The sequence below is a fragment of the Marmota marmota genome, unplaced genomic scaffold (assembly GCF_001458135.2).
Source record: "Marmota marmota marmota unplaced genomic scaffold, marMar, whole genome shotgun sequence".
Classification (NCBI taxonomy): domain Eukaryota; kingdom Metazoa; phylum Chordata; class Mammalia; order Rodentia; family Sciuridae; genus Marmota; species Marmota marmota.
Window position 1 is genome coordinate 28934717 of NW_025999853.1, and position 27425 is coordinate 28962141.

Below are 27425 nucleotides of genomic sequence, written 5' to 3' on the forward strand. Positions count from 1 at the left end.
TATCAAATCAGAGACTCTGCGTCTGATAGAAGAAAAAGTTGGCTCTGATCTACATATTGTAGGGTCGGGCTCCAAATTCCTTAATAGGACACCCATAGCACAAAAGTTGATAACAAGAATCAACAAATGGGACTTACTTAAACTGAAAAGTTTTCTCTCAGCAAGAGAAACAATAAAAGAGGTAAATAGGGAGCCTACATCATGGGAACAAATTTTTACTCCTCACACTTCAGATAGAGCCCTAATATCCAGAGTATACAAAGAACTCAAAAAATTAGACAGTAAGGTAACAAATAACCTAATCAACAAATGGGCCAAGGACCTGAACAGACACTTCTCAGAGGAGGACATACAATCAATCAACAAGTACATGAAAAAATGTTCACCATCTCTAGCAGTCAGAGAAATGCAAATCAAAACCACCCTAAGATACCATCTCACTCCAGTAAGATTGGCAGCCATTATGAAGTCAAACAACAACAAGTGCTGGAGAGGATGTGGGGAAAAGGGTACTCTTGTACATTGCTGGTGGGACTGCAAACTGGTGCGGCCAATCTGGAAAGCAGTATGGAGATTCCTGGGAAAGCTGGGAATGGAACCACCATTTGACCCAGCTATTGCCCTTCTTGGACTTTTCCCTGAAGACCTTAAAAGAGCGTACTACAGGGATACTGCTACATCGATGTTCATAGCAGCACAATTCACAATTGCTAGACTGTGGAACCAACCCAGATGCCCTTCAATAGATGAATGGATAAAAAAAATGTGGCATTTATACACCATGGAGTATTACGCAGCACTAAAAAATGACAAAATCATAGAATTTGCAGGGAAATGGATGGCACTAGAGCAGATTATGCTTAGTGAAGCTAGCCAATCCCTAAAAAACAAATACCAAATGTCTTCTTTGATATAATGAGAGCAACTAAGAACAGAGCAGGGAGGAAGAGCAGGAAGAAAAGATTAACATTAAACAGATACATGAGGTGGGATGGAAAGGGAGAGAAAAGGGAAATTGCATGGTAATGGAGGGAGACCCTCATTGTTATACAAAATTACATATAAGAGGTTGTGAGGGGAATGGGAAAATAAACAAGGAGAGATATGAATTACAGTGGATGGGGTAGAGAGAGAAGATGGGAGGGGAGGGAGGGGGGATAGTAGAGGATAGGAAAGGTAGCAGAATACAACAGTTACTAATAGGGCATTATGTATAAATGTGGATGTGTAACCCATGTGATTCTGCAATCTGTATTTGGGGTAAAATTGGGAGTTCATAACCAACTTGAATCTAATGTATGAAATATGATATGTCAAGAGCTTTATAATGTTTTGAACAACCAATAAAAAAATAAATTAAAAAAAAAGAGTTGTAAAAGGAACTACTGGGTCTGGAGTGAGACTGACCTTGTATGATCCAATCAGAATTGGTTTAGAAATGGAGTCCAAAGCAAGTTTGGATCGGTCATTATTGGTTTTGGTGAACTCCCTCATTGACAGTAAATACCTTATAATGCTATAGTCTGTAACTTTTCTTCAAGTTCTTTATTCCTTTGTTCTTTTTAGATATATATGACGTAAAGTCTATTTTGGCATATTGTTCAAACAAAGAGTATAATTTATTCTAATTAGGATCCCATTCTTGTGGTTGTACATGATGTGGAGGTACACTGGTCATTATTCATATATGAACATAGGAAAGTTATGTCAAATTCATTCTACTGTCTTTCTATTCCCATCCTCCCTCCCTTCCCTTCATTCCCCTTTGTCCAATCAAATGAACTTCTAATATTCCCATCTGTACCCTCCTTTGTTATGGGTTAGCATACACATATCAGAGAGAACATTTGGCCTTTGGTTTTGGGGACTGACTTATTTCATTTAGCATGATAGTCTCCAGTTCCATCCTTTTCTTGGCCTGTATTCACAGATTGCATTGTAATGAACTAAAATTTCAGATTTAGGTTCAGCATTCTAATATGATAGTAATAAATCTCCACATTGTATGGTTGTTACTAAACTAAGGCTATAAATACACACAGATACAAACACAAAATTTTTGCCTATTATTATATACTCTTGTTATTTTGCTAATAATAAACATAACAGTAAGTTTAATATCTTATTCTGGATTCTAGCTCATAGGTGATAAAGAAAAAAAGCATTTACAGCAAAAAAGTCTAAGTTGCTTAAGCATCTAGTATAAATTTATTCTTTATTAAAATTATTTAAATTGGTCATAATCAACAAGTAAATTAATGATTAGTAGAGGATATTTTTAGGGTAATAAATCTTTAGAAAAAATTGTGTAAAGATCCTATTCAGACAGCCTTGTGCATGTAACAAAAACCCCATCAAGATTAATGATTTGTCAGAAAAAAAATTGGCAAATTAATAAATATAGTTTCATTTGGACTCCTATTTTAACATTTAAATTGCCTTAAAATTGCTAAAATATACTTTTACATTTCAATTTACTTTTCAGGCCATTAAGAAATGAAATATTTGTTACTTGTCCAATTTTTTCATCTGCTTTTAAGGTAATACAAAGTGATTTCTTTGTGTGTGTATATTCTAATAAAAAGTTTTGCCTATTCTGGTATTAGCCCTAGGTCTCCAGTAATTCATCAACATTTAAAAAAAAAAAATTCCTCCCTAAAAAGACTAAGCAGGGGGCTGGGGTTGCGGCTCAGTGGCAGAACACTTACCTTGCATGTGTGAGGCACTGGATTCCATCCTCAGCTCCCCATTAAAAAATAAATAAATAAAATAAAGGTATTATGTCCATCTACAACAAAAAATTTTAAAAAAAGAAAAAATACAGGTGGCAATAAAGAGTATTTTCAATAACATTAATATAGAGCTTCCTGATCCTTAAATTTGTAGAAGAAAAGCTATATGCAGTGAAATTTGCACAAGTCAACAGCTCAGGGGTTTGGGATTTTTTTTAACTGGTACCTTTGGAAATTAGACTTAACTATGTTTTATTAATAGGTATTTCTTTATTTATTAACTTTACATTCTGAAATAAATGCTTCTTTATTACATTAAATAAATCTGAAATGGCAGCCTTCCCACTGAATTCCTCTTGCTCATGTGAAAACTTGAGATATTGATCTATATTCCAAGAGTACTTTTCAAAATTACCAAATAGACCATTACATTCTTGGAAAATAGGAATAAACTATCAGTTTTTCTAGGGAGGCAGAGGAGCTGAGAAGGCAATCTTAAAAAAAAATTTTTTTTTTTTAAATTCTGAGAGTGTATTCTGTGGCTAGGAATTTTATATTTTAGAGTTAATGGAATTCCTCAGCACCAAAAGCCATCATTATACAAAGGGCTGATATTATCATTCGTGTATCTTATGAAGACACAATAGTGCATTTTACTATGCTACACTCATTTTCTGTTTCTACAGTATTTTCAAAGGAAATATTTTTTATCCTCACTTGGATTCTATTACTGTCCCAGTAATTGCAGTTCAGAGTATTCAGTTTTACAGGCAGTTGATTTCCTACTCATATTTTACTCAATTATTTTATTTCTTAATATGATAGGCTGCAATGTAGTGTGCTGGAAAAGCCACTATGCTGAGAATAAGAAAGGGGTAATTGTTCACTGCTGTATCTCCAGCACACAAACACACACAAAAAGCCTGATCCAGAACAGGTGCATATTTGTTGTTGAATGGATCCTAACCCTGCTTCTCAGTAAAATTAAATAAATCAACTAGTACTTTGAGGACTCAGTCTAGATGATCCTTGTTTCCATTGAACGGTGAAGTTTTATAACTCACTTTGGCATTGCGCTAAAAATGCGCTAAAAATGGTGGATAACAAGGGGTTATTAGAAAAAAATCTTTCGGTAGTGATTGCTGATAAATGATTCATAAGGCATCAGTAATATGAATTGTGTGTAGGCGCGCGCGTGTGGTCATACAAGGCAAAGTTAAAAATTCTTTCTTTATGATGAAGATAAATTAGTCTTTTTGAGCACGTGAAGTCATTTTTCCCATTGTATTTTCAGTGCCTACTAAGTCACGGGTTGCCGGGTAGGTATTCAATATATATCAGTTGAACTAATTGCCTTTATTAACATGCCTTTTGAATGTAAACGCAACTGGGTCTTACTCCTCCTTAGAAAGCAGTGGAGCTGGAACCACAAATCCCTTAAAAGGTCAGGACCAGTTAACAAGGCTGAGCTAAGCTCACTGGTAGTGCCACACAGACTTAAAGCACTGAAGGAAGGGGAAGAAGACTTAACATAAGCGTAAAGAGAGAGGAAAACCAAAACAATAACAAATAAGCATAAGAGGAAAGACGTTTCTACAGTGGGTGTTGACAGGAAGCCACAGCAATTACCGCAGGTAACTTTGTCAATAGGTGGTCATTCGATAACTACCACCAAAGCCGTCAGCAACACAGACCCCACTTTCTTAAACGTGCCTATCAATAATAAGGTGCTCAAGTTCTTCTCAGTTCCTCAGAAAGCGCGACCACAAGCACCTAATTCACGACCTATCTTCTCTTCTATTCCATTCAAATAACGCAGCCAATAGGAAAATCCTCCGCCCTGAGCAAACGACCCAGCATAGCTGAGACAGCCCTGGAGGCAGGTCTGCCCTTTAGAGCCTTGCAGCCTCACTGCTGGCTTCCGGAACCCTCAGCTGGGCAGGACAACCTTCCTTCCCTGCCTCCTCCCTTCCAGGTTGGCCCCGGCCCCCGCAGCCCGGGCTGCCCGGGCCACACCCGCTTCCCTCCGGTGGCTGGACCGCCCCCGCTGCAGTTCGCGGGAGCGCTCTTCCTGGGGCGGGTCTAGGTCCAGAGCGCATGCGCACTGGCCGAAGGGCGCCTCCCTGCCCGGATCTCGCGAAGTTACGTTAGATTGGCCGCCTGTGACGGCTGGCCGTGCTGGGGGCGGGAGGGTTTCTGTGGTAGGAAGGGAGGTCCGCTCGGTCGGGCACACCGCCCCAGTGCTCTGTGGGATACTGGAAGTCTCGAGTGTCTCCTCCTGGTTCCCAGCCCTCCTCTGGCCTGCACTCATAGAAACAGACACACACCCCCTGACTCCCCGCTCTTCCCTCTCCGCCTCCCCCTCCCCCCCTCGCGATAAGAAGACCCGGCGGCAGGAGAGGGGATGAAGATGGCGGACGCGAAGCAGAAGCGGAACGAGCAGCTGAAGCGCTGGATCGGCTCGGAGACGGACCTGGAGCCTCCCGTGGTGAAGCGCCAGAAGACCAAGGTGAAGTTCGACGATGGCGCCGTCTTCCTGGCTGCTTGCTCCAGCGGCGACACGGACGAGGTTCTCAAGCTGCTGCACCGCGGCGCCGACATCAATTACGCCAATGTGGACGGACTCACTGCCCTCCATCAGGTCTGTGCGCCTCGCCGCCTGGTCTTGCGACCCTAAGGGTCCTGGTCGGCCTCACGTCGAGGCCTCCCCTCGTCCACGGACCTCCTGAGGCTGGGGGCGGCGGGAGACTCCCAGCTGCGGGTGAGGGGGCGGCTTCCCGAGAGGGAGAGGGCAAGAGGACTAGTGGAGCGAGGGCGCTGGGTTTGAGGCCCCCTTCAGACCGGTTGCTGTTGGAGTTGGGAACCGGGTGATTTCCGGGCCATAGGAGAAAGGGGTCTACGATCCTCTTGGGGCTCCAGAGCCGTTTGTGGACGTGTGTCTGGTGTTTGGGGTCGAGACAGGGAGGGGTGTAGTGGGGTGTGCCGGGGCCCCAGTGTCAGGGATATATGGGAGGGGGGTGCTGAAGAAAGCGACTACAAGGGACATTAGGGACGCTTGGGCAGATGGACGTCTTTGGCTTGTAGGTGGGCATTGGATTTGTTGTACTTTTTAGGGCTTATTACAAATGATGATAATAATAGTCATTAGGAGTCCTAAGCTGAGTGCCCTGAGCGAACGATTTCCTGTTTTCTCCTTTATTGCTCTTGGTCACTGGGGAGGGGAAAACGGGGTGTAATTAGCTGATCTGCACTGGCTGAAAGAGGGGGAATTGGATTGTGTAAGGTAAAGAAGCGTTCCCAAAGGGCTTGCCCACCACCGGACCGGAACATATTGAGTCCGGTGCTCGAAGAGTTTGCCGCAGTGTCAGAGATCCTTGAGCCCTAGGTCCTGGGGTGTGCACTGAGGCTAGAAAAAGAATTAACATCGTGCACTCTTCAAAGCCAATTACCAAGCTCTGTTTTTTCTTGGGGGGCGGAGGGGGGGAGAAAGCTGGTCACAAAGTTTTCTCAAAATGGATGCTTTGTGCATGTTAAAGTTTTATAGTAGTCTGATTGGGATCTCTCAATGTTAGCCAAATAAGGAGAAACTATTGGCAATCCAGAGATAATGTTGCTTTGCCTTTAACAGGCCAAAAGCAACACAACCCGTAGAGTTCTGCATAAAAAGCAATTTTTAAGTGATGGTAATAGGTGGCATAACATAGACTTTTTCCATTTTTTTTTTTCTTATTGGACAATTTGGAATGACTAGAAAATCTCTTGGGCTTCAAAGACTTTGGGGCTAATGTCAAACTTGCCTTTATTATATATGGAAGATCGAAGAGTTATTTTGAGTAATGCTTTAGTAAAAACTTGTTTGAGAGTTCGAAACTTAAGCCTTTATTTCGTGAATATTAACTTGATGCCTTTGTAAAAAAGGTGTGTGGTGGTATTTTCCGTTTTACTGCTTCCTGTTTAAGTGAATGATGACCACTTTAAGTTTTATTTAATCAAATTCTCATATCGAACTTGGCATGTAGCCTTTGTTTACAGAGTTGACTGGATGGATTGAAATGATTGGCAAATTGCAGAACAAATCTGGAGTTCAGAATGTAGCACCCAGAGAAAATATAACATGGTCTTTAGATCTTTCTGTATTTCATTAATTAAGGTTTTCTAATGTATAGCAAACTTTTTATTAGGCTGAACTTTATTTTAGGCAGTATAACTCTACATTCTAAAAACATTAAAAAAAAAAAAATCTTTACAAATTTGTTTCCAAGTAAAACATTCACATGTTTTAATATGAAATTGATTTTGAAAGACTTGTTGTATGTATGAGGTCAGGATAATTGGATAATGGTTCATGTCAATATATTAAAATTATGAAACAGAAATTTAAAGTTAACTACTGTTATGGAAGAACCCAATTTTATTGGCTTAGAGGAAGAGGAAAACTTTCTACTATGTTAATATAATACTGGTTTAAATAGTAAGAGGGAATACAGGTAATGGCCTTCTTAGGGTCTCTTAAAAACTCAGTTTTGCACATGTTGCAAAGACTTACCATTGACTCCTTGATTAATTGAATTCTGTGGTTAGTCATTTTGTTGTGATGTAGATACAGTTTTTATTGGGAGTTTTGTAGTTGACACTGCTTAAGCAGAAGTTTCTAAGTATATACCATTTGCATAAACCATTTTTGTAATTTATTTGCTCATTCCATGAACAGTGAGGCCTAAGTCTTGAAAAGATCAAGCAATGCAATTTTTATTACGTTTTCTTAACTTTGATTTCTCATTTATTTTGTACCTTTTTCTCTTTGTAACTGTGAGTGCATAGAGTTTGTTCTGGGCAAATTCAGGATACCAGATAGTGAAAGGTGATTAAAAAAACTTTTTTGTAAAGAGCCACAAAACGATTTTAAGCTTTTAAGAAATCTCTTGAATGCTGCTTATTTTAAATACTTAATACCAAAATGACCTACTGATTTGTTGAATACTTATTGAATCATTTTCTTAAATTCTCATAAGATCATAGAATACCTGAAATGTTTTTCCTAATTATTGGTTAGTCTTTTTGAAAATTCACTTACTTTTTAGTTTTTATAGAATATTCTAAATTTCATTGTAAGGAGAATGTTTTGGGAACTTCATAGCCCATAAACATATTTGTTATTCTAATGTTTTCCTTGCATTTAAATATAAGGAGCTTATATTTAAAAGTTTATTAATTGGTTGGATGAGCTGTCTTGATACTTATTTTATAGCTATCTCTTCTTATATAAAAAGTCATTCATATAGTAGAAAGAGTACTGTTTTTAATTAAATTTCTCTCTTGGTCTCCAAAGTAGCCTTCCTTCTCTCTGCCCAACTGGAAAAGAGCACACATCAAGCATATGATATAAATTTCTGATTTTTTTTAGAACTGAGATCTGGAGTACAATTTCAGTTTAATCAGTAAGCAAAAATTGGTTTTTGATTTTAAAGCTGCCTGGTAGAGTTTTACAGTATGTGATTATATTTTAGCATACTTTATAAAGATTTAGATTAATAGGGAATATATAGAATGCCTTTTGCTGATCCTTGCTGGTGTGCATAAAATGCAGGACTGAGATTTCTTCCACAATTTTGAATTTAGCTTTTTTATTTTTCCTTAAATCTTTTTTCTCTGTGCCATGGCTTCCAAGTCAATTTCCAGTTTTCATGTTTCTGCATATCACCAATCCCTCATTTTTCTTCTGATGTATTGGTTTTTAAATGAAATAGTATTAAGTGTTGTGATTTTATATTTAGGTAATAATACAATGAATGCAGGTCCACCAGCTTTGCCACAGAATGACTACTACATTTACATTAACCTTTGGCATTTTTTTAAAACAGTTCTACTTGATCAAGCATAGATTTTCATCTAATTTAGTTTTATAATCTATTCAACATTAGAGATACATATATTTTTCATATCTTTAGACTTCCCTTTTTCCAGTCTGTAAATTTGGTTGTTAGACAGTTTTACATTCTTGTCAGGAATTTTGTTTAATGTTGTATAAATGCAGCCTAAAAAGAAGCATCTTTCCTCACCAACACTGCTCTTCTCATTGATGCCTCTGTTTCTGTTAATGATGTCATTAATCTCTAGGTCAAGTTAAACATTTTAGTTGTTGTTTACTCATGCCTCTTGTCTGCATATATCAGTCAATCTTCTGACTCAGTCTTTTCTTCACAATTACTTTTACATCAGTTCTTTTCCTGCCACCATTATCAACCTACTTCTTTTATTTTTTCCCCTTTATTAATTTTATCCCTAGAGTATGGTAATAACTTTGTTATTTTCTCTTACTGGTTCAATCTAAGATATATAACAGTACCACTGTGATTGTTCACTCCTCTCCTTAAACTTGAATTTAAAGCATTCTCTCATTTGCTTATGCTTGATACATCCTTATTGTTTTGTATTCTTTATTTTATAGAGGTTGGTTAACTTTCATTTGAACTAGATCTTGACCCCCCCCTCCCTTTTTTTTGCACCACTTGAATATTCTTCCTTTGTTCTTTGCCAGTAAAAATCGTAGTCATTCTTCAAGGTTCAAATCGAATTGCCAACCAGAAGGGCTCTTTCTGTTTTTGGAACTTGTGTAATAGTATGGTAATAGAGAGATTCTCTATTCTGGGGTATGGTCTGCCTATCTTCTGTTATTAAAACACTTCTTACTGAATATTATTTGTAAGAAACTTACAAGAATAAGTATCTAGTCTTCTACATTTTTGTATTTTGAGAGTTTGGCTCACTAAAAATTTTGTTGAATTGTTTCATATCATAGATATGAGTTGTGAGATACATCTTGAAATCCTTCACATCCAGCTGCTTAGTATATTGTTTTGCATATACCAGAACTTGTGTGTTTACAAAATAAATGAAAGACTTTATCTTTAGTATGTATTTTTAATATCTGGGGATTTTTTAAAATTCTAAATATCAGTCTCTTCCTATTAAAAAATCCTAAAGCGGTTTAAATTTTGGTTCAGTTATAAAAAAAATAGTATAACCAATTGAGTCATTAATCAGTTGCTTACTTTATAAGTCTGAACTTGGTCCTAAAGAAGAATTCAAAGTTTAATTAGGCCATAATCTATTTAATAATAATAATAATTATTATTATTATTATTATTATTATTATTATTATTATTATTTGTGGTGTTGGGGATTGAACCGAGGGGTGCTCTGTCACTGAGCTATTAAAATTTTTGTTTTGAGACACTGCCTTACCAAGTTGACAAGGCTGCCTTTGACTTTGTGATCTTCCTGCCTCAGCCTCCCAAGTTACTAGGATTACAGGCATCTGTTACCATACCAGCCTATTATAATTTTATAATAATGTTTTCCTTTTACTTTTCAATGCAGACTAGCCATTAAGTATTAAGTCCTTTTTGTCTTTAAATACAAATTTTATTAACTTCTAAAGGAGCCATTTGAAGCTTCTTCATTGAATAAGTGACTCCACTCTTGTCAGTTAAAGGAATAGTCTTAAGATATAAAGTGTTAAATATTTGGGAAGCAGTTAATTTTGAATTGCTTGTTAGAATATAGTTTAATTGCTGTGTGTAAGATATCAATTTAAAACTAGAAATTTTACTTTATAACTTACCTTTTTGGGGTGGGAAATATTAAGGTCTTAGAAGAACCTTATTGAATCACTTTTAAATAATATGATATGTGTGCTTAAAGAATGTACAGTAAAATTATTTTCTTTACATAATTGTCTTAGAAAGCTGTGATACTTTATGCTGATGACTCTTCGAAATTTTAGTTGAAATCATCCTAAATGCTTTTGGGGGCAGGGTGTAACTGGGAATTGAACTCAACCACTGAGCCACATCCCCAGCCCTGTTTTGTATTTTATTTAGAGACATGGTCTCACTGAGTTGCTTAGCATTTCGCTGTTGCTGATGCTGGCTTTGAACCAGTGATCCTCTGTCTCAGCCTCATTTGCCACCTCACCCAGCCTAAATGCGTTTTTTTTAAAAACACAAATTCCTAGCCTTAAATTGTCCCCTCACATCTGACTAACCTTAGCCATGTACTGGGTGTGCAGATAGAGCACCAATACCTACAACTGCTGCTGTTACAATGCCTTCTCTGCAGTTGCTGCCTGTGTGCTTCCTGGCAACAGTTTTGTGGTCTGACTTTGAAGTGTCATAACCAAGCCCATCTTTCCTGTGCTTCAGCTACAGTATGATTTCAAGCTGTGACTGAGCATTTTCTAGTATAGCTTGGTAGAAACACTGGATGGCATAGAGGAAGTTTTTTTCATCATCCATTTGTTATCATGTTTCACAGGTACTATTCACATAAGTACCTGTACTTAAAAATCTACTTAAATGATTTTTTTTTTTAAAGATAGGTACTTAAGAAACCTTTTTATTAGAGGGAAGAGAAAAGCATTGTTTTGTTACTATAAAATGTTACTCCTTGACACTTCCCAAAGTGATCTCTGTGCCTGCAAAATGTTGCCATCTTTTATTACATTTATTATATTTCTTTTGAAAATTTGTGGGGTTCCGCAATCCTTTTGAAAAGACAGGGCATAAGCATTTTGATATACTTTTTTGAAGGGCTTGAAGACCTTCACCAGTTGTTTTTTAGTTTGTACTAAGGTGCAATAGCATAACTTATCATAGGGTTTATTGAGGAGAGGTGCTTTTACAAACATTACCTTTTAATTTTCACAGCCTTCTTTTTTTCTTGTTCAAGGTAACTAGCAGAGCTGGGATTCTACTGCAGACTTAGCTCAGAGCCCAAACTTATTCTAGATGTCTCTTTTAAGTCTGAAAAAGAAAGCATTCTTAAATCTTTCGGTCATTACGAAGGTGATTAGTGGTCAGAGGTCTCCCTATACCTTAGCAGAGATTGAAATGAAAAACAGTTAATTTTTTCCCTCTATTTTGTTTTAACTAAGTTAACACTTGAGACCTTTTGATGGTAGTTGAAAAGCAGTAGTGCACTATCTAAATTAACCTTAGAATTCAAAATTGCCCAAATTTTAGGAACTTCCAAGATTGTTTTTTGATTGATCATTATGTGGAGAGTATTTAGCAGGTTCTTTGGGAAGTTGCAGAGGAAGTTAAAGTACCAATAAAATAGTTCTTATTTCAGGACATAGAGTTTAGTTTTAAAACATTTTCATTTTTTAAAAAATCTTAGTAACAATTTATATTACTACTTTAAGTGCTTTTTGTACCCATTCACAGTAAATTTTTTTATACATACATGTACATATTTGATTTGTTTTAGAGGTAAATTCTAGACAAGTTCATATCAGAAATATTTAAAAAAAACCATTTTCATCTTGTCACCACTTTTCAGCTTAATCCCTGCAATTTACTTTCAATACAGAGATTACTGATATTAATAATTAGTACTTGAGACAGTGCATAAAATGCTGATAGTTATTTAAAATGACTTCTGAGTTAGTAAAATGAACATTCTAATATTAATGATGTTTGATTTTAGTTAGGAGACTTATTATATCAAAAGTTATAAGAATTATCCATTCATTGCAAAATTTAGGCAATATAATTCTTAATTTGGAAAAGGTAGTAAACTTTTCTTATTGATAAATATGTGAAATGTGATTTACTTACTCCCCATCAAATAATTGATTCTCTGAATTTTACATTTCATGAACCAATATATTTTTAAAAATTTTTTCAGTCACCAAAAGATCATAGCCTTTTTATTTTGGACTATGAGAACATTAAAAACAGTTTGTTCACCTGATAACTGTAGTCATCATTTCATAAAGGAAAAGGGATATTCTGACAACAACAAAAGGATGTCCAAATAGGGGATAGTTGGAACTTATATATCAATCTGTTGATAGATTGATAAGGGATGTTCTGTATGTGTTTTCATGAAATAGGGAGTAACTAAGGGTGAACATATCTGAATATGATTCTCTGCGTCCTCTTTTGGGGTAGGGCATGGTAGAGTACAGGTGGCAAAGATAGATCATCAAGGTGCAAGCAGTGGGGTCCCTGGTCACCTAATCAGGAATAAAAAAGAATTTATCTGAAGGGATTCAGGAGATTGGCTTTCTTTAGGAATCATATTATTCCATATTACTACTTCCATAAGACTTTGCACATGTTATTTTCCTCTGAAATTTATTTTCCAGCTTATTTTTATTAAGGTACAGCTTAAAGCCCAAAGTGTGAACTTGCTTGACCACTAGGGCACACAGTGATTCTCTTAGTGTTTAAATCATAGATTTGGCACTTATACACTACCTGTTTTGTTAGTATATCTTATTATAAGACAAAATAGTGAATTCCTTAAGATAGGGACTTTGATTCATTTTTCTTTAAATTCCCTTTGGTATCTACATTTTATTTTAGCTGGTACACCATAAATGTTTATTAACTTAAAAAAGCTGAACATAATGTAATCTTTTGAATAGCAGAGTACATAGAAAACAAAATGATGGCAATTTGGATAAATGTAATAGCACTTAAGAGGATTAAAAATGTTCTAACAAAAAAGCATATGCCAACAATTTACTTTTCGGCAGCCATTATTACAGTCAAAAGTTTATCAGGATTTGCTGAGCCCGGTGGTACATGTCTGTAATCCCAGCAGCTGGGGAGTCTGAGACAAGGGGATCTGGAGTTCAAAACCCGGCCTAAGCAAGTCAGCAAGACCCTGACTCTAAATAAAATACAAAAAAGGGCTGAAAATGTGGCTCAGTGTTTGAGCACCTCTGGGTTCAATCCCTGGTACCAAATAAATAAACAAACAAACAAGAAAAAATTCAGTATTTTAGAAATGGAACAAATTGTTGATTACCAATGCAAATAGAACTTTGCTTAGTTTATGTAATTTACTTTAAAATCAATTTCCTTAAACAAATTCTTGGGTGTTTGTTTAGTAGAGGAATGCCTAGCGTAAAAACTTTAGATGCAATGTATATATTTAAGAGATTTTAATCACAGGTTCTTTTCTAAATATTTTCACTATGGATTGTTGTATGCCACTATTTTCTGACCTCATTAGTATTTTGGTTGTGTATTGTTTTTGTTGTTGTGCTGGTTAACCATATAAAGATAAGCCAGTTCTGTGTTATTGCTCTAAGTACTTGCTTGACTCAAATGCACTTAACATGGGTGGAGACATTCCATGTTGTCATGTGTTATATAGGCATTTCTGAAATGACATTCAATAGAAACCATGAAAAGAAGTATTCCTCAGCTGTCACCTTTTTAGTAATCTGTTTAAGTACAAGCATTGAGTGTGTGGATATTCTGCCCAGAGGTCCTCACTTAATAACAATCTTTAGTATCATTCATATTGAACTTAAGTTACTTTTTTTGTTAGTTCAGTATGATTTCTAACAAAATCATAAGATTGTAGAAAGTTTGTGTCATTTTCTTTAGTACTACATAATACAAAAGAGATTAAATTTTGTGAGGAGCAAATTGATATCTTCTTCAAGACTAGTAACTATGTGGGAAAGTATGTTTTCGGACTGTTAAAAAATACAAGTGTGTTACCTTTATTTTGTAGTAAACATACTGTATGTGTTTTATTGTCCTCTTGCTTAGAACATTTCTAGAACTTTTTCAGAGCTTCAAGTTAAGAACATTCTTTTGAATATCCTAGTATTGAGAATTTTTTTCTTACAGGGGAGTTTTTTAATTTTGAAAATGATAGTCACTTGGAGTTGCATCTGGAAATAATAGATCATGATAGTATCATAATTAGTATCAGTAATTAAGTGATTTTTCTAAAAAAGTTATTTTTTAAATGTCATAAGGAGATTAGATTTTATTTTAATAACACTTTTTACATTATTTGGACTTAAGTATTCTTCAGAATTTCTTTATGATGAACCATGTGTATTCTTTGTTTGGGTTCTCGATTTTGCATGAGACAACTCGGTGTTATAGCTTGTGATTTGAATTTTGTTTTGTGCGTGTATGTGTTTATGTTTTTTACAAAAGGTTTCATTGCTGTGCTTCCCAGATCATGGTACTGCATTTCATTGAGTTATTGTTTTTCTCCAGTACATGTTAATTTGTAGTTTTACTCAAAAGTTTTGAACAAATGACATGTTCAGCAATTTTTGTATCCTCTCCAAGTACACAGAGCAGTCTACATAAAGACTTAACATCAAGGGTTTTCCTTTAAAAATGTGTATTGCTATTTACTCTTTAAACCATTTTTGAACACTAAAATGTCTTTAAATTTCTGATCTGTTTATTTTAATCTTATATATGAAAATGCAGTAAGTAATCATTAAGTCTCAGCACTTTCTACTCTTACATTTATATGATCTTTCTATTTTTTTCTTTAGTTTTACACATAGCTTACTTTTAGGTTTGCTTATTGTGTACATGTATTTTAACCCAAATAAAAATGTTTTTATAGTTTCAAGAAAAATAATTATTTGAATAATTAATGCATCATAGAAAAACATAGAAGAAATTTAATGCTATTCAAATTTTCAAGATTGGAAGTAGCCCCATTTAAAACTATGGTAAACTTCCTTTTATACGTCTCTGTACAAGTATGTGATTTTCTGTAAATATGGTTGTACCCAGTTTTCTAATGTATGATCTGTTTTTTAAATTATACATCTTTACAAATACTTCTGTGTTACTCAGTATTAATATACATTTATATACATTATAATATTAATATACATTTTACCTTTTAATGGCTACATAGTATTCCTCTGTATATGGAGATACACATCCCCAGATTTATTTTTTTAGTCTTCTGATTATCAACATTTAGTGTATTTTCTAGTTTCTCGTGTTAATGTGAATTTTATCACTATATACAACTTTGCTCACTTATTACATTTTATTCTTGGTATAGTTTCTTATATGTTTTGGTCAAAATAATATGCAGTTTTAATGCTTGTTTATACAAAAGACATTTTCAGTAAAATTTCTATTATGTCACATAATTTAAGACTAACCTTGAAAGAAAGTATCCCTGCTGATATACAGCTGTTAAATTCATGTGATGATGTCATTCCTATAAGTCACCCATAGGAAAATGTTTTTATTGCTTTATTTCTCTCTCTCTCCCTCTCTCTCATAAAATTGTATTTTATTCAAAGACGTGGTTGATGAAGAGAAAGGATAAAAAGTTTTTCTTTACAGAAGATTTAGTTCTAAGGTTCTAAGGTTTTGAATTGTGTAAGTTATTAAAATGTTAACATTTGTATTCTTCATTTATATAATGTTATTATTCATTTAAGTTAATGATCAACTCATTCATGCAGTAGTTATACAGTTCATCGTTTACTGTATATTCAGGACTGTACTTATTTCTAAAAACAGGCCCTTCCTTGGAAGTGGCATACAACTTAGTTAAAGCTGCAGTATGAACAAATGATCATAATTTTAGTAAGTGCTAGAGCATAGATACAGGTTGAGATGAAAGTTTTTATTAGGAGGACTTAACCCAAAATGTCAGGAAAGGCAGCCCTGAGAAAGCTATGCTAGTTACAGGTAACTTATCCACAGGTGTCTTGAGTCTTTTATGAGCCAGTTTTCTCCTGGTTTGTTTTCATATGAATGCCCCTGTTCAGTTTCCCTTTCTGATCTGTTTTTCTTAAAGGGTCTTATGCCTTTTTTTTTTTTTAAATAGCATTCATTCCTGTAGTTTCAACAGTTTTCTTTTTATGTGATACATATCTTATTTTTTATATCATCAGTATTCCATTTACTAAGCTAAAATTACAGGATCCTCTTGTTTTTTCGTTCATTTCTTCTACATGATCAGTCTCCCCCATCACACTTAGATCTAAAAAAGAAATAATGTCAAATCCATAATAGTATCTGTGTATTCATTTAACAAATTTTAAAGGCCTTCTTTGTGTCAGACACTGTTAAGTGCTGGGGGTAAGGTGCATTTTTTTTTTTTTTTAAAGAGAGAGAGAGAGAGAATTTTATAATATTTATTTTTTTTTAGTTTTCACAGACACAACATCTTTGTTTGTATGTGGTGCTGAGGATCGAACCCGGGCCGCACGCATGCCAGGCGAGCGCGCTACCGCTTGAGCCACATCCCCAGCCCCAAGGTGCATTTTTAAATAAAACAGATACCAAACAGTACTCTTTCGGAGTCTTCAGTAAAGTGAAATTACTTATCTGTCATACCAATCAAATCAAAATACAAATCAAAACCAAATGAGATTTCATTTTACATCCTTTAGGATGGCTATAGTAGATAAAATAAATAATAACAAATACTGACTAGCATATGAAGACGTTGGAGCCCTCATACACTGTTAGTCGAAATATAAAATGTGCTAATGTTGGTGGTAATATAAAATATAAATGCCACTTTCAAAATAATCTCATTTCTTCAAAAGGATAAATGTAGATTCACCATGTGACCTAGCAATTTACTCCTAGTTATATATCCAAGAGAATTGGAAATTTAACCCCATAAAAACTTGTGCATTGATTTTCATAACATCATTATTCATGATAGCCTAAAAATGGAAACAGTGCAAACATCTACCCACTGATGAGGAGATAAAGTGGTATACTTTGTTACTGGAATCAGAGTCTATTATTCAGCCATAAGAAGGGATAGAGTACTGATTGTTGCTACAAAGATGAATCTTAAATACGTTTTGCCAAGTTAAAGACCACATATTGTATGATTCCATTTATAGGAAATGTGCAGAATAGGCAAATCTGTGGAGACAAAAAGCAGGTAAATTGGTTGCCAAAGGCTGAGGTGTTGAGGGGATTTGGGAAGTTACATCTAGTGGGTGCAGTGTTTCTTTTTAGGGTGATGAAAATGTTCTAAAATTGTGGCAGTATTTGTACAACTCTGTGACTACACTAAAACCCACTTATAAACTTAGTGGTTATTGTACATGTATTATCTCTCAATAAACTACATATTTTTTAAAAAGTAAAAGAGCTTGAATAATTTTCAGTGTTCCTCACTAAAAAGTGAAGCGCTGGCAGTCCCCCAACTGCAGCCTAAACTTTTTTTTTTTTTTTTTAGTTACTATAGTTATGGTGGCAAACAGCCTTAACACAGCTTGGGATCTACTAGAATATGGATAAATACCTCCATATTATAAATTATAGCTATAATTTATAATTATAAATTTGTATCAGTTATATGCAGTGATATGTAGTGGGAATAATATAGAGTGCTTGGAAACTCATGAAGATATATCCATCCCCCTAGATTTAGGGAGGGGGAAGGTTTTCTGGATAGAGTTGTTTTGAGTTATTGAGTGATGAGCTTAGAAGTTAAGGCTGTGAGGGAAGGCAGAGACTATTTCAGAGAGAGAAAATAGCATATGCAAAGATCTGGAGGTGGATATAGAAGTTCTAGGAGATTTTTCCTCAGGTTAACAGAGATAATTGAATTTTCTCTTAGAAAAATGAACTTTGCTGCAGTGCAGAGGACAAGGCTGGAGGTAGGGAAATAGTTCAGGAATTTGAGTAGTCTTGAGGTAGATGAATGTGACATGAAGTAGCTTGGTGGCAGTCAGAATGGAAAATAGGTTGAATCAGGATATATTTAAGAAATAGAATTGATAGAAATTAGAAGTGGATTGACCTAAAGGAGTAAGACTCAAAGATTGTGCACCTGGCTTCTGGTGTGAACACGACAACTAGATGAATGGAGAGGCTTTTCACAGTGTACAGTAAATATGGAGAAGCGTATATAAAAACCTCATAGGAGATCAAGATCCATGGTTGTCTTTGTCAGATTTTCAATGAACTACCTAAAAATACATGGAGAATTTTGTTAGTTTTTTTTTTTCTACCTTTCAGTTCAGAAGAATTAATTAAAAAGTAAAACCACATTTTTATATTATTGTGTGTGTGGCGAGGCGTGTTGAGGATATGGGGTATGTGCTTTTTAGGGGCATAAACAAAGAGTGGAGCACAGAATTGTTGGAGAGTACTAAAAGTGTTAGTGACAATCTTCAAGTTAGTTATTGCCTGAAACAATGCACAATGAAAATATGGAAGGTGAGAGTGTATTTTCTCAGGGCATGTTGGATTTTTTAGGAATTGTACAATCAATAATCTCTGACTTCCTTCCGTTTCTGAATTTGTTCAGTGCTGTTTTCAGGGAAAATAAATGTAAAATATTACTCATAGGAAAGAAACTCATACCTTGATAAACTTTTGTCATGCCTAACATATCTTTTCTTTTTCTGTGCTTTTCAGAATATTACTGGACTTGCTTGACTATTTGAATGTTTTTTTAAAGTCTCACAGTTAATGAGGAAACTAGCTGTGTAAGGTTGTGAGTTACTTTGATCATCGTTAGACTTGTTTCAGCTTAAATGAAGCAAGAAATGGTTATTATATATTAAACTCTAACTACATAACATGACATCTTTTTCATCCTACATTTGACATTTAAAGCCAATCTTATGTTTGATTGTGTGTGCATTTTGTGTGAAATGAACTGATAGTATGTAAATTGTTCTTTCCAAAACCACTTTATAGTTAACAAAGTAAATTGCAAAAAATGTACCTCTTGTTTGATCCTGTGGGTGGGGAGGGCAGTTATTTGCATAGGACAAAAATCTGGAAAATGACTCCTAACTATTGGGAAGGAAGTACAGATTTTGAATTATGTCATCTTTGAATCTTTTACAACAAGAAGAAAAAATGGTAACTCTGCATAGAGAAAAAAGCCTGAATGGCTACTTCCAATAATGTTTTAAGGATTAAGTATAGGCATATTGGTATAATTAATGAATTTTAGTTTGCTAGTGTTTGGCTACTTAAGGAGGCTGATGTTGGATGGTTAAATGTTTATGTATTATTCTTTCTTTTCCTTTCATCTTTTTCTTTAATGAGAAATTACCCATTGGCTATGTATTGGATACCTTGGGAATTTTTAATTCTGGGTATATATAGTTAGACATATTTTATAGTTTTTGGCAAGTGAACTACAGAAGGTTCAGAGAAGAGGTAAGTATGATTGCCAAAAAGGCATATAATTTTTAGAGGATACAAGGATTTTAGATAATTCCAGTGGGAGAAATATAGAGGAAAGGTCTACAGAAGCAATTTTTATACAGTGAGTTCTCTTGCTTTGTTTTATAGGAATATAAAAGGCATTTGATGATGAATATCCATTTTAAGAATAAACTGAAAATATGGCACCAAATCTCTACAAATCAGGAGAATTAAAGCCTGGAGTTATATGAATTTTGTGAAAATATTTTTAAAGGACTTTTGAAAGATGTAAATTAGAGCAAGACTTGAAAGAAGGAATGATATTTACTTTACATGTATATTTTTATATGTATATTTAAAATGATCTCATCTACTCTAGATTGGCAAAATTCTAATTCCCATTATGTAATAGATAGTTTTGGAAGAAAGTGTGTGGTCACTAGAGGCCAGTTGAGTTTTTTGAAAACAAATTATGTTGACCACTTTACTTCCTTTTTTGACAAGGTTTGTAAATTTCAATGAGGAAAATGTTAGCATACTATACTGAGTAAGGCTTGATTTAGCAAAGGGTTTGGAAAGACTCTTATTGTCTTTGTAGTTAATATGACAAAAATCTGGCATGTATATTAGCCAGGATTAGGCAGACTAACAACTGAATGAATCAACACACACACACACACACACACACACACACAATCAATCAGTCATCCTGCTGATTGATTATTCAGTGTCAATCCAGAGGGAAGACTTAAAGTAATGGTCCTTGGTTCTTACTCTTGATGTTATTCTATTTAACATTTTAGTAGATAGCTGTAGAAGCTGAGCAAGAACTTAAAAAAAGTAAAATAGCATATTTTAAATAATAAGATGAAAATATAATGGTAATAACCTAAAATTCTATATTTAAAAATTGATTAAATGTAGTGAGTAGTGATCATCTTTGATAGACTTATGAGGAACGAGTCACTGAAAGTTTGTAATAACAAGCCCAGTGCATGACAACAGTCTAATAATAATTTAAAACCATACTAATTCAATGTAAAGCAAAATCGGTGTTTATTCTAGATTTAAATAAAATCTATTTCTCTGCATGGTGAGATCACATCTGAGTAATGTGTATAGTTCTCATACTTTAGAATTTGTCTCTTGTTCAGCAGATCTTACATTTACCCACCAGGGAAATGGCTTTGTTTGTGTAATTAAATCAATTCTATAGAGAAAAGCAAATTTTGTGTGTATGTATTCTAAATTCTTTTTATAGAATATTAAACGCATTTATATGCACATACACATTCTTGAATCTCTTTAAATGCCCTAAGATTTCCCAGAACAACCAGCCCAATGGCATGTTCTTTCCTTTGAGCCCCCTGAAAAACAAAAGAAACCAATTTTCAAAGCTCCCTACTTCTTATCCAGAGTGTTAGTCTGACCACCAGTAGGGAGATGGTAGAAGGATTTTTTGTGTGTGTGCATATTAGTTAGGAATCTGTAAATAAGAAAAGTTCATTTGATGAACCTTAATAAAGTAATTTATTATAACATCATAGAGGCATCTCTTAGAGCCTCGGCTTCTGGAATGAATAAGAACCAGAAGATATATGTAACACAGGAAGTTTTTTAAGTTTCTCATCATTGTTTCTTTGCTTTTTTTTTTTTTTTTTTGTGTGTGTGTGTGTGATTGTTGTTGTAGATGGGTACATTACACTGATTTTATAAGGGTGGAACCCAGTGCCTGATGTGTGCTAGGCAAGCGCTCTCTCACTGAGCTACAACCCCAGCCCCTCATCATTGTTTGTAATGATCAACTTTTATTCTTTTTTATAACAAACTAGATTTTCCATTTTTCCAACTCAAAAAAGGGTAAAAATAAGGTAACCAACAATTCCAGAGTTTATATTCTGGTCTAGCTATCTACAGAGATTAATCTCCTTGTTAGTTTTAATTCCAGTTTCCCTGGAAAGAGATCATCTTAGGGTTATTATGCATCATCTTAGATTATCAGTGGTGGCTGATGGGGCTGAATCCCTTTTAACAAACTTTACTGAAATCATGTATTCTGATGAGATGAGGAGGGCATAAAGCTAGTAATAACAAGTTCAGTTGTATAAATATACAATCTGTAAACACTGAAATACACAAATATTATGTCTTAAATCAGCAACATTTAGACTTTGTGGCTTCAAGACCTCATGTATACTCTTAAAAATTAAGGACAGCAGTATACAAATTAATACAAGTAACACTGAGGAAATCTGAAAAACTGGATTGCCTTAGTATCAATATCCTGGTTGTCATTATACTGTAATTTTACCATTAGTAAAAACTGGACATAGAGATATCTCTGTATTATTTCTTTCTTCTGCTTTTTTTTTTTTTTTTGGTAGATGGACAGAATGCCTTTATTTTTATATGGTGCTAAGGATCCAACCCAGTGCCTCATGCATGCTTAGGCAAGCACTTTGCCACTGAGCTACAGCCCCAGTCCTCTGTATTATTTCTTAGAACTGCATGTGAGCCTATCATTGCCTCAATAACATAATATTTTTAAATTTTGTCTATTATTTAATATAAATTATTGAGGAACCCCAATACTTTTGTTTATGTTGGCTCTGGGTAGTTAACAAATTAGAAAATAAAACTAAAGAGACTTTTAAACATTTATTTCAAATAATAATAGCTCATTATATTAAAAATAATATGTTTCTGAAAAATAATTTCAGGAAAGGTGTAGTATTGTTTATTTTTTAAAAAATTTCTGTAATGCCTTGCTTAAGACAAATAGAAAACATACATTCCCTGGAAACCCTACTGTATATTTGGGAAAGAATGAGATCATTAACCTTGTAAACTTCCTGAAGAGTCTAAGAGAACAACTTAACTGAAATAAATGAAGAGATATAATATGTTCATGGCTTGTTACTATTGAAAAGATGTCAGTTCTCCTCAGACTTAAATACAGATTTAACAAGTCCAGCTAAAATACCAGTATGTCTTTATTGTGTGTTTGTGAAAAATGTCACTGATACATAAATGAAAAGGGTCAGGCATAGCTAACTCAGTCTTTTAAGAATAAAAAGTTGAGAGTACTTTCTCTGATGGATAAGACTTAGTCATAAAACCACAATAATTAAGACAGTGTGATATAAGTCCAAAACTAGTCAAGAAATTAGTGTATCAGAGCAAAGTCCAGAACATCTAGTCAGATATGGACACCTAATTTGTCATAAAGGTGACACAGTAGAGAAATAAGGAAAAGACAGTCTTATCAGTAAGTTGACATCAACCAGTTCTATCGAAAATAAAGGTTTATCTTGACCCCCCCCCCCCGCATACATATACCATGCACAAAAATCAGTTGTAAATGATTATTGATCTAAATGTGAAACACAAATTAATAGCTATTTTAGGAAGGTAGTGTATGAGAATATCTTTAAAATCTTGGGGTAGGGTTAAGCTTTTTTGTTTTTTTTAAATCTGAATACACACATAATTAACCATAAAGGAAAAGATTGTGTGTGTGTGTGTGTGTGTACACCTGTTTTAAAACTACAGATAATAAAAATCACAAGGCATATCACAAAAGAAAATATTCAAATGGTAATATACAAAAAATTATATTAAGGGCTGTGGCTGTAGCTCAGTGGTAGAGTACTTGCCTCCCACATGTGAGGCACTGGGTTCGATCCTCAGCACCACATAAAAATAAATAAAGATATTAAAGACTATATATAAAAAGTTATTAAATCTCATTCATCAGACAAGTGCCAGTTAACTTACATTAGGTGCTAGTACACATCCTCTATAATAGCTAAAATTATAGACAGTAATACTGGAGAAGATATAGAGAAACTAGAATTCTTATATACTGCTCATTTAAGAAGTGAGATTTCAAATGTATTTAAATATATTAAAAATTTGTCCTTTTTTTTGCCAAGTGTTGGACATATGAAATAACAATGGAAATGTTGACGGATTCATATTTTAAAGCAAAAATTTCTCAGGAAACTATTAAGGTTCCTTGTTAAACTGATTCATTTAAAATGTTAAAATTTATATTTGTACATATTCTCATACTGATTAGTTATAGATTTTCGATCAATGTTTGATTAATTTAACATGTTTGTTGAATGATTTTTATGTGCTAGATGTAGAGCTAGAAGATAGGGAATCAGATTGGCAAATCAAGACAATACCCTATTCTCATTAACTAAAATAGCAGTGCAGGTTATATTCTGTATTTTGAAGGACAGTATAAAATGCTATAAAGGAGCAAAACGTTTAGTTTGGATGGGGTTTCTTTGGAAATGATGGTTCAGGGAAGAACAGAAAAATAAATAGGTTAAGCTTGGTTAAAAGTTGGTGGTAGTGGGAAGAGAGGTAGATTAGATTATTGGCAGAAAGCGGCATATCAGGTACAAAAGGAAAGGATACATAGAAATCCCTTCAGAGGAAGGAGCTAGGCTCATTGGAGAAACTAGAAAGACCACTGTGATTGGAGCACAGTGGATGAGGGAAGTATGATGCAATAAGATATGTATGGAGGTAGGTTGAAGTCCTTGGAGCCCTTGCTAAGCCTTTTTTTTTTTTAAGTGCATCATAATTTTACATAGTAATTGGGTTCATTTTGATAAAATCATACATGCAAGGAATTTGATTTTTAAGCTCTATCCCCACTCTTTTTCTCCTTCCCCTACTCTATTAAACTTCCTTCCTCTGCATATACATAAGAGTGAAATTCCCTTTGGTATCTTTATATATAAATATAATGTGATTTTTGTTAAATTCATTCCATTTATCTTCCTCTTTCCCTTTCTCCCTCCTTCTCATTCGCTTACATCTATTCCACTAATCTTTCCTATATCTTTATGATGCTGACCCCCCACCCCTGCCCCACCCCAGCTGCCTTCTTTCCCTTATTTTGCTCTAGCTTCTACATGTGAAAGGAAGCCTTTGACCTTTGATTTTCTGAGTCTTGCTTATTTCACTTAGCATGATTTTCTCCATTTCCATCCATTTACCAGCAAATGCCATGATTTCATTCTTTATGGCTTAGTAGAACTCCATTGTGTGCATATATCACATTTTCCTAATCCAGTCATCTATAGATGGTCATCTGGGTTGATTATATAATTTTACTATTGTGAATTGTGTTGCTATGAACATTGAAGTGGCTGTATCACTAAAGTATGCTGATTTTAGATCTTTTGGATAAACACTGAGGAGTGGAATAGCTGGGTCACATGATGGTTCCATTCCTAGTTTTTTGAGTAATCTCTACATTGCTTTCTAGAGTGGTTATTCTAGTTTGCAGTCCCACCAACAGTGTAAAAAGCATACCTTTTCCCTCACATCCTCACGAGCATTTATTGTTATCCGTATTCTTGCTAATTGTCATTATGACTGGAGTTCTGAAATCTTAGTGTAGTTTTGATTTGTATTTTCTTAATTGCTAGGAATGCTGCACATTTTTTTCATATATTTCTTGGGCATTTGTATTTCTTCTTTTGAAAAGTTTGTTCAATTCTTTCATTTGTTGATCAGGCTTTTTTTTTTTTTTTACATTGAGATTTTTGAGTTCTTCACGTATTCTGGATATTAGTCCCTTGTCAAAGATGTAGTTGGCAAAAAAAATGGAAGAAAATTCTCCCATTTTGTAGGCTTTCTCTTCATGCTCTTGTTTTCTTTGCTGCACAGAAGCTTTTAATTTGATGGCATCTCACTTTTGATTCTTGGCTTTATTTCTTAAGGCTTGGGTCTTGTTGAGGAAGTCTGTGCCTACACGTGCATGATGGAGTGTTGACCCTGTTTTCTTCTAGTTTTTGCAAGGTTTCTTGTCTAATTTGTAAGTCTTAGATCTATTTTGATTTGACTTTTGTGCTGGGTGAAAGATAGGGATCTAAATTCATTCTTCTACATGTGGATATCCAGTTTACCCAGCATCATTTATTAAAAAGGCTGTCTTTTCTCCAACATATATTTTTGGCACCTTTGTCAAATATCAGGTGGATGTATATATTTGGGTTTGTTTCAGTGTTTATGGTTTTGTATTTATACAGCTGAATTTATTATTTTTAGTTTTATGACCCCCTCATCTCCTCAGAATACATGATTTTAGTAGTTAAGAGGGATTCAGCCCCAGCAGCCACCACTGAGATGATGCATGAGTAATCCTAAAATGATCAAATTATCCTTTCCCTGGGAATATGAAATTAAAACTAACCACTGTGAAAGTTAGATGGAAATTCCTCAAAAGACTAGGAATGGAACCACTGTATGACCCCAAAATTGCTGTTTGTCCAAAAGAATTAAAAGTTTGTACATTATAACAATATAGGCATACCCATGTTTATAGCAGTGCAGTTCACAATAGCCAAGTTAAGGACCAGCATAGGTGTCCATCAACTGATGAATACATAAAGGAAATTATTTATACATAAAAATTATATATAATTATTTGTATATATACACACATATAAAATAGATATATTTATGCATATAAAACACACACACACACACAATGGAATTTTATTCAGCCGTGAAAACCCAAATGTCATTTGCAGAAGAATGGATGGGACTTGAGAATATTGTGTTAAGGGAAATAAACCTGACTCAGAAAGTCAAGGGTTGTATGTTTTCTCTCATATATGGAAGTTAGAGGGAAAAGGGGTGGGGTCCTCATGAAAGTAGAAGGAAAACCATAGAGTAGAAAAAAGGGGATCAACTGGGGCAGAAGAGAGGAGGGATAAGGGAGGTACTGAGGAATGAATTATGTTATATGCATGTATGAATATGTCACAGTGAGTCCCACTATTATGTGTCATTATAATGCATCAATACAAATTAATAAAAATTGGATTTTGAATCAATATTTTATAATCTTTGGAATTCTGAGATTAGGTTACTTAGTGATTTGAATTAGAAACTATAGAAAGTTAGATATTGATTTTTTTTCCTATGTCCCCTTTTCAAATCAGTAATATTGACTTTTTTTAGCCACTAGTTAACATTAATTAATTTTTATACTATTACTAACCTTTGAAATTGGAGGGTGGGTATATACATATGTGTATATATGTTCTTATAATGCATTAGCTTTTTTTAGGAGTGAAATTCAAAGAATAGTAAGCTGAATTTAAGGCATTTTAATCTTATTTAGCTCTTACAAGATCAAATACTTTTTAAAAAACAAAATAATTCATGAGATCGTGGATTTGAAATATACTTTTTAAAGTACATTTTAGTTAGTTATCATAGTTATGCCATCCCATCCTGTTTGAGTATCCTGTTTGAGTATCATCTTCTAGATGAACTTGTACAGGCCCTTTTCTCATCCAGTAAACTTCTCACCTCTCTTAATGGTAAATTATTCCTCCCCTTTTAAGGATGAGCTGAGGTTGGAGTGTAGATTTTTTAATACTCTGCTATTATGCCTCTGGAATACTTAAATCACCACATTCTTTCCCCACAGTATTCCCAGGTATCCATGGGATTGATTATAGGACAATTGATAGGCCAGAACAGATCTGGTAGGTCAGTTATTTCTCAAAGCTGCACCAATGGGGTGTTACGAGAAACTTGCCTGATGCAGCCAGGAAACTCCAAGGTTTAGCTTTTGCTTGCTAACATGCTCTACCAGGACTTACTGTTTATAATAGTAGGTTGCATTTGGTATAAGAAATTGAGGACCTTATTGTATATAGTTAGTTTTTATGTTATCAACCATTAATTCTGAATACCTTTATCTGAAACA

At 34.5% G+C, this 27425-nt stretch overlaps 1 protein-coding gene across 9 annotated transcripts in view; it reads left to right on the forward strand.

Annotated features, from left to right (window-relative positions):
* Positions 1-4876: 4876 nt before the first annotated feature.
* Ppp1r12a (protein phosphatase 1 regulatory subunit 12A) overlaps positions 4877-27425 on the forward strand; it is a 133251-nt gene continuing 110702 nt past the window's right edge. For 5 of the 9 annotated variants that reach the window (XM_048804633.1, XM_048804651.1, XM_048804647.1 and 2 more), the window contains exon 1: positions 4877-5373. In XM_048804633.1, the coding sequence (XP_048660590.1) occupies positions 5137-5373 (237 nt within the window). In that variant the 5' untranslated portion in view covers positions 4877-5136. The remainder of the gene's footprint in view (positions 5374-27425) is intronic. The other 4 variants (XM_015482968.2, XM_048804657.1, XM_015482967.2 and 1 more) reach the window with 2 other exon arrangements.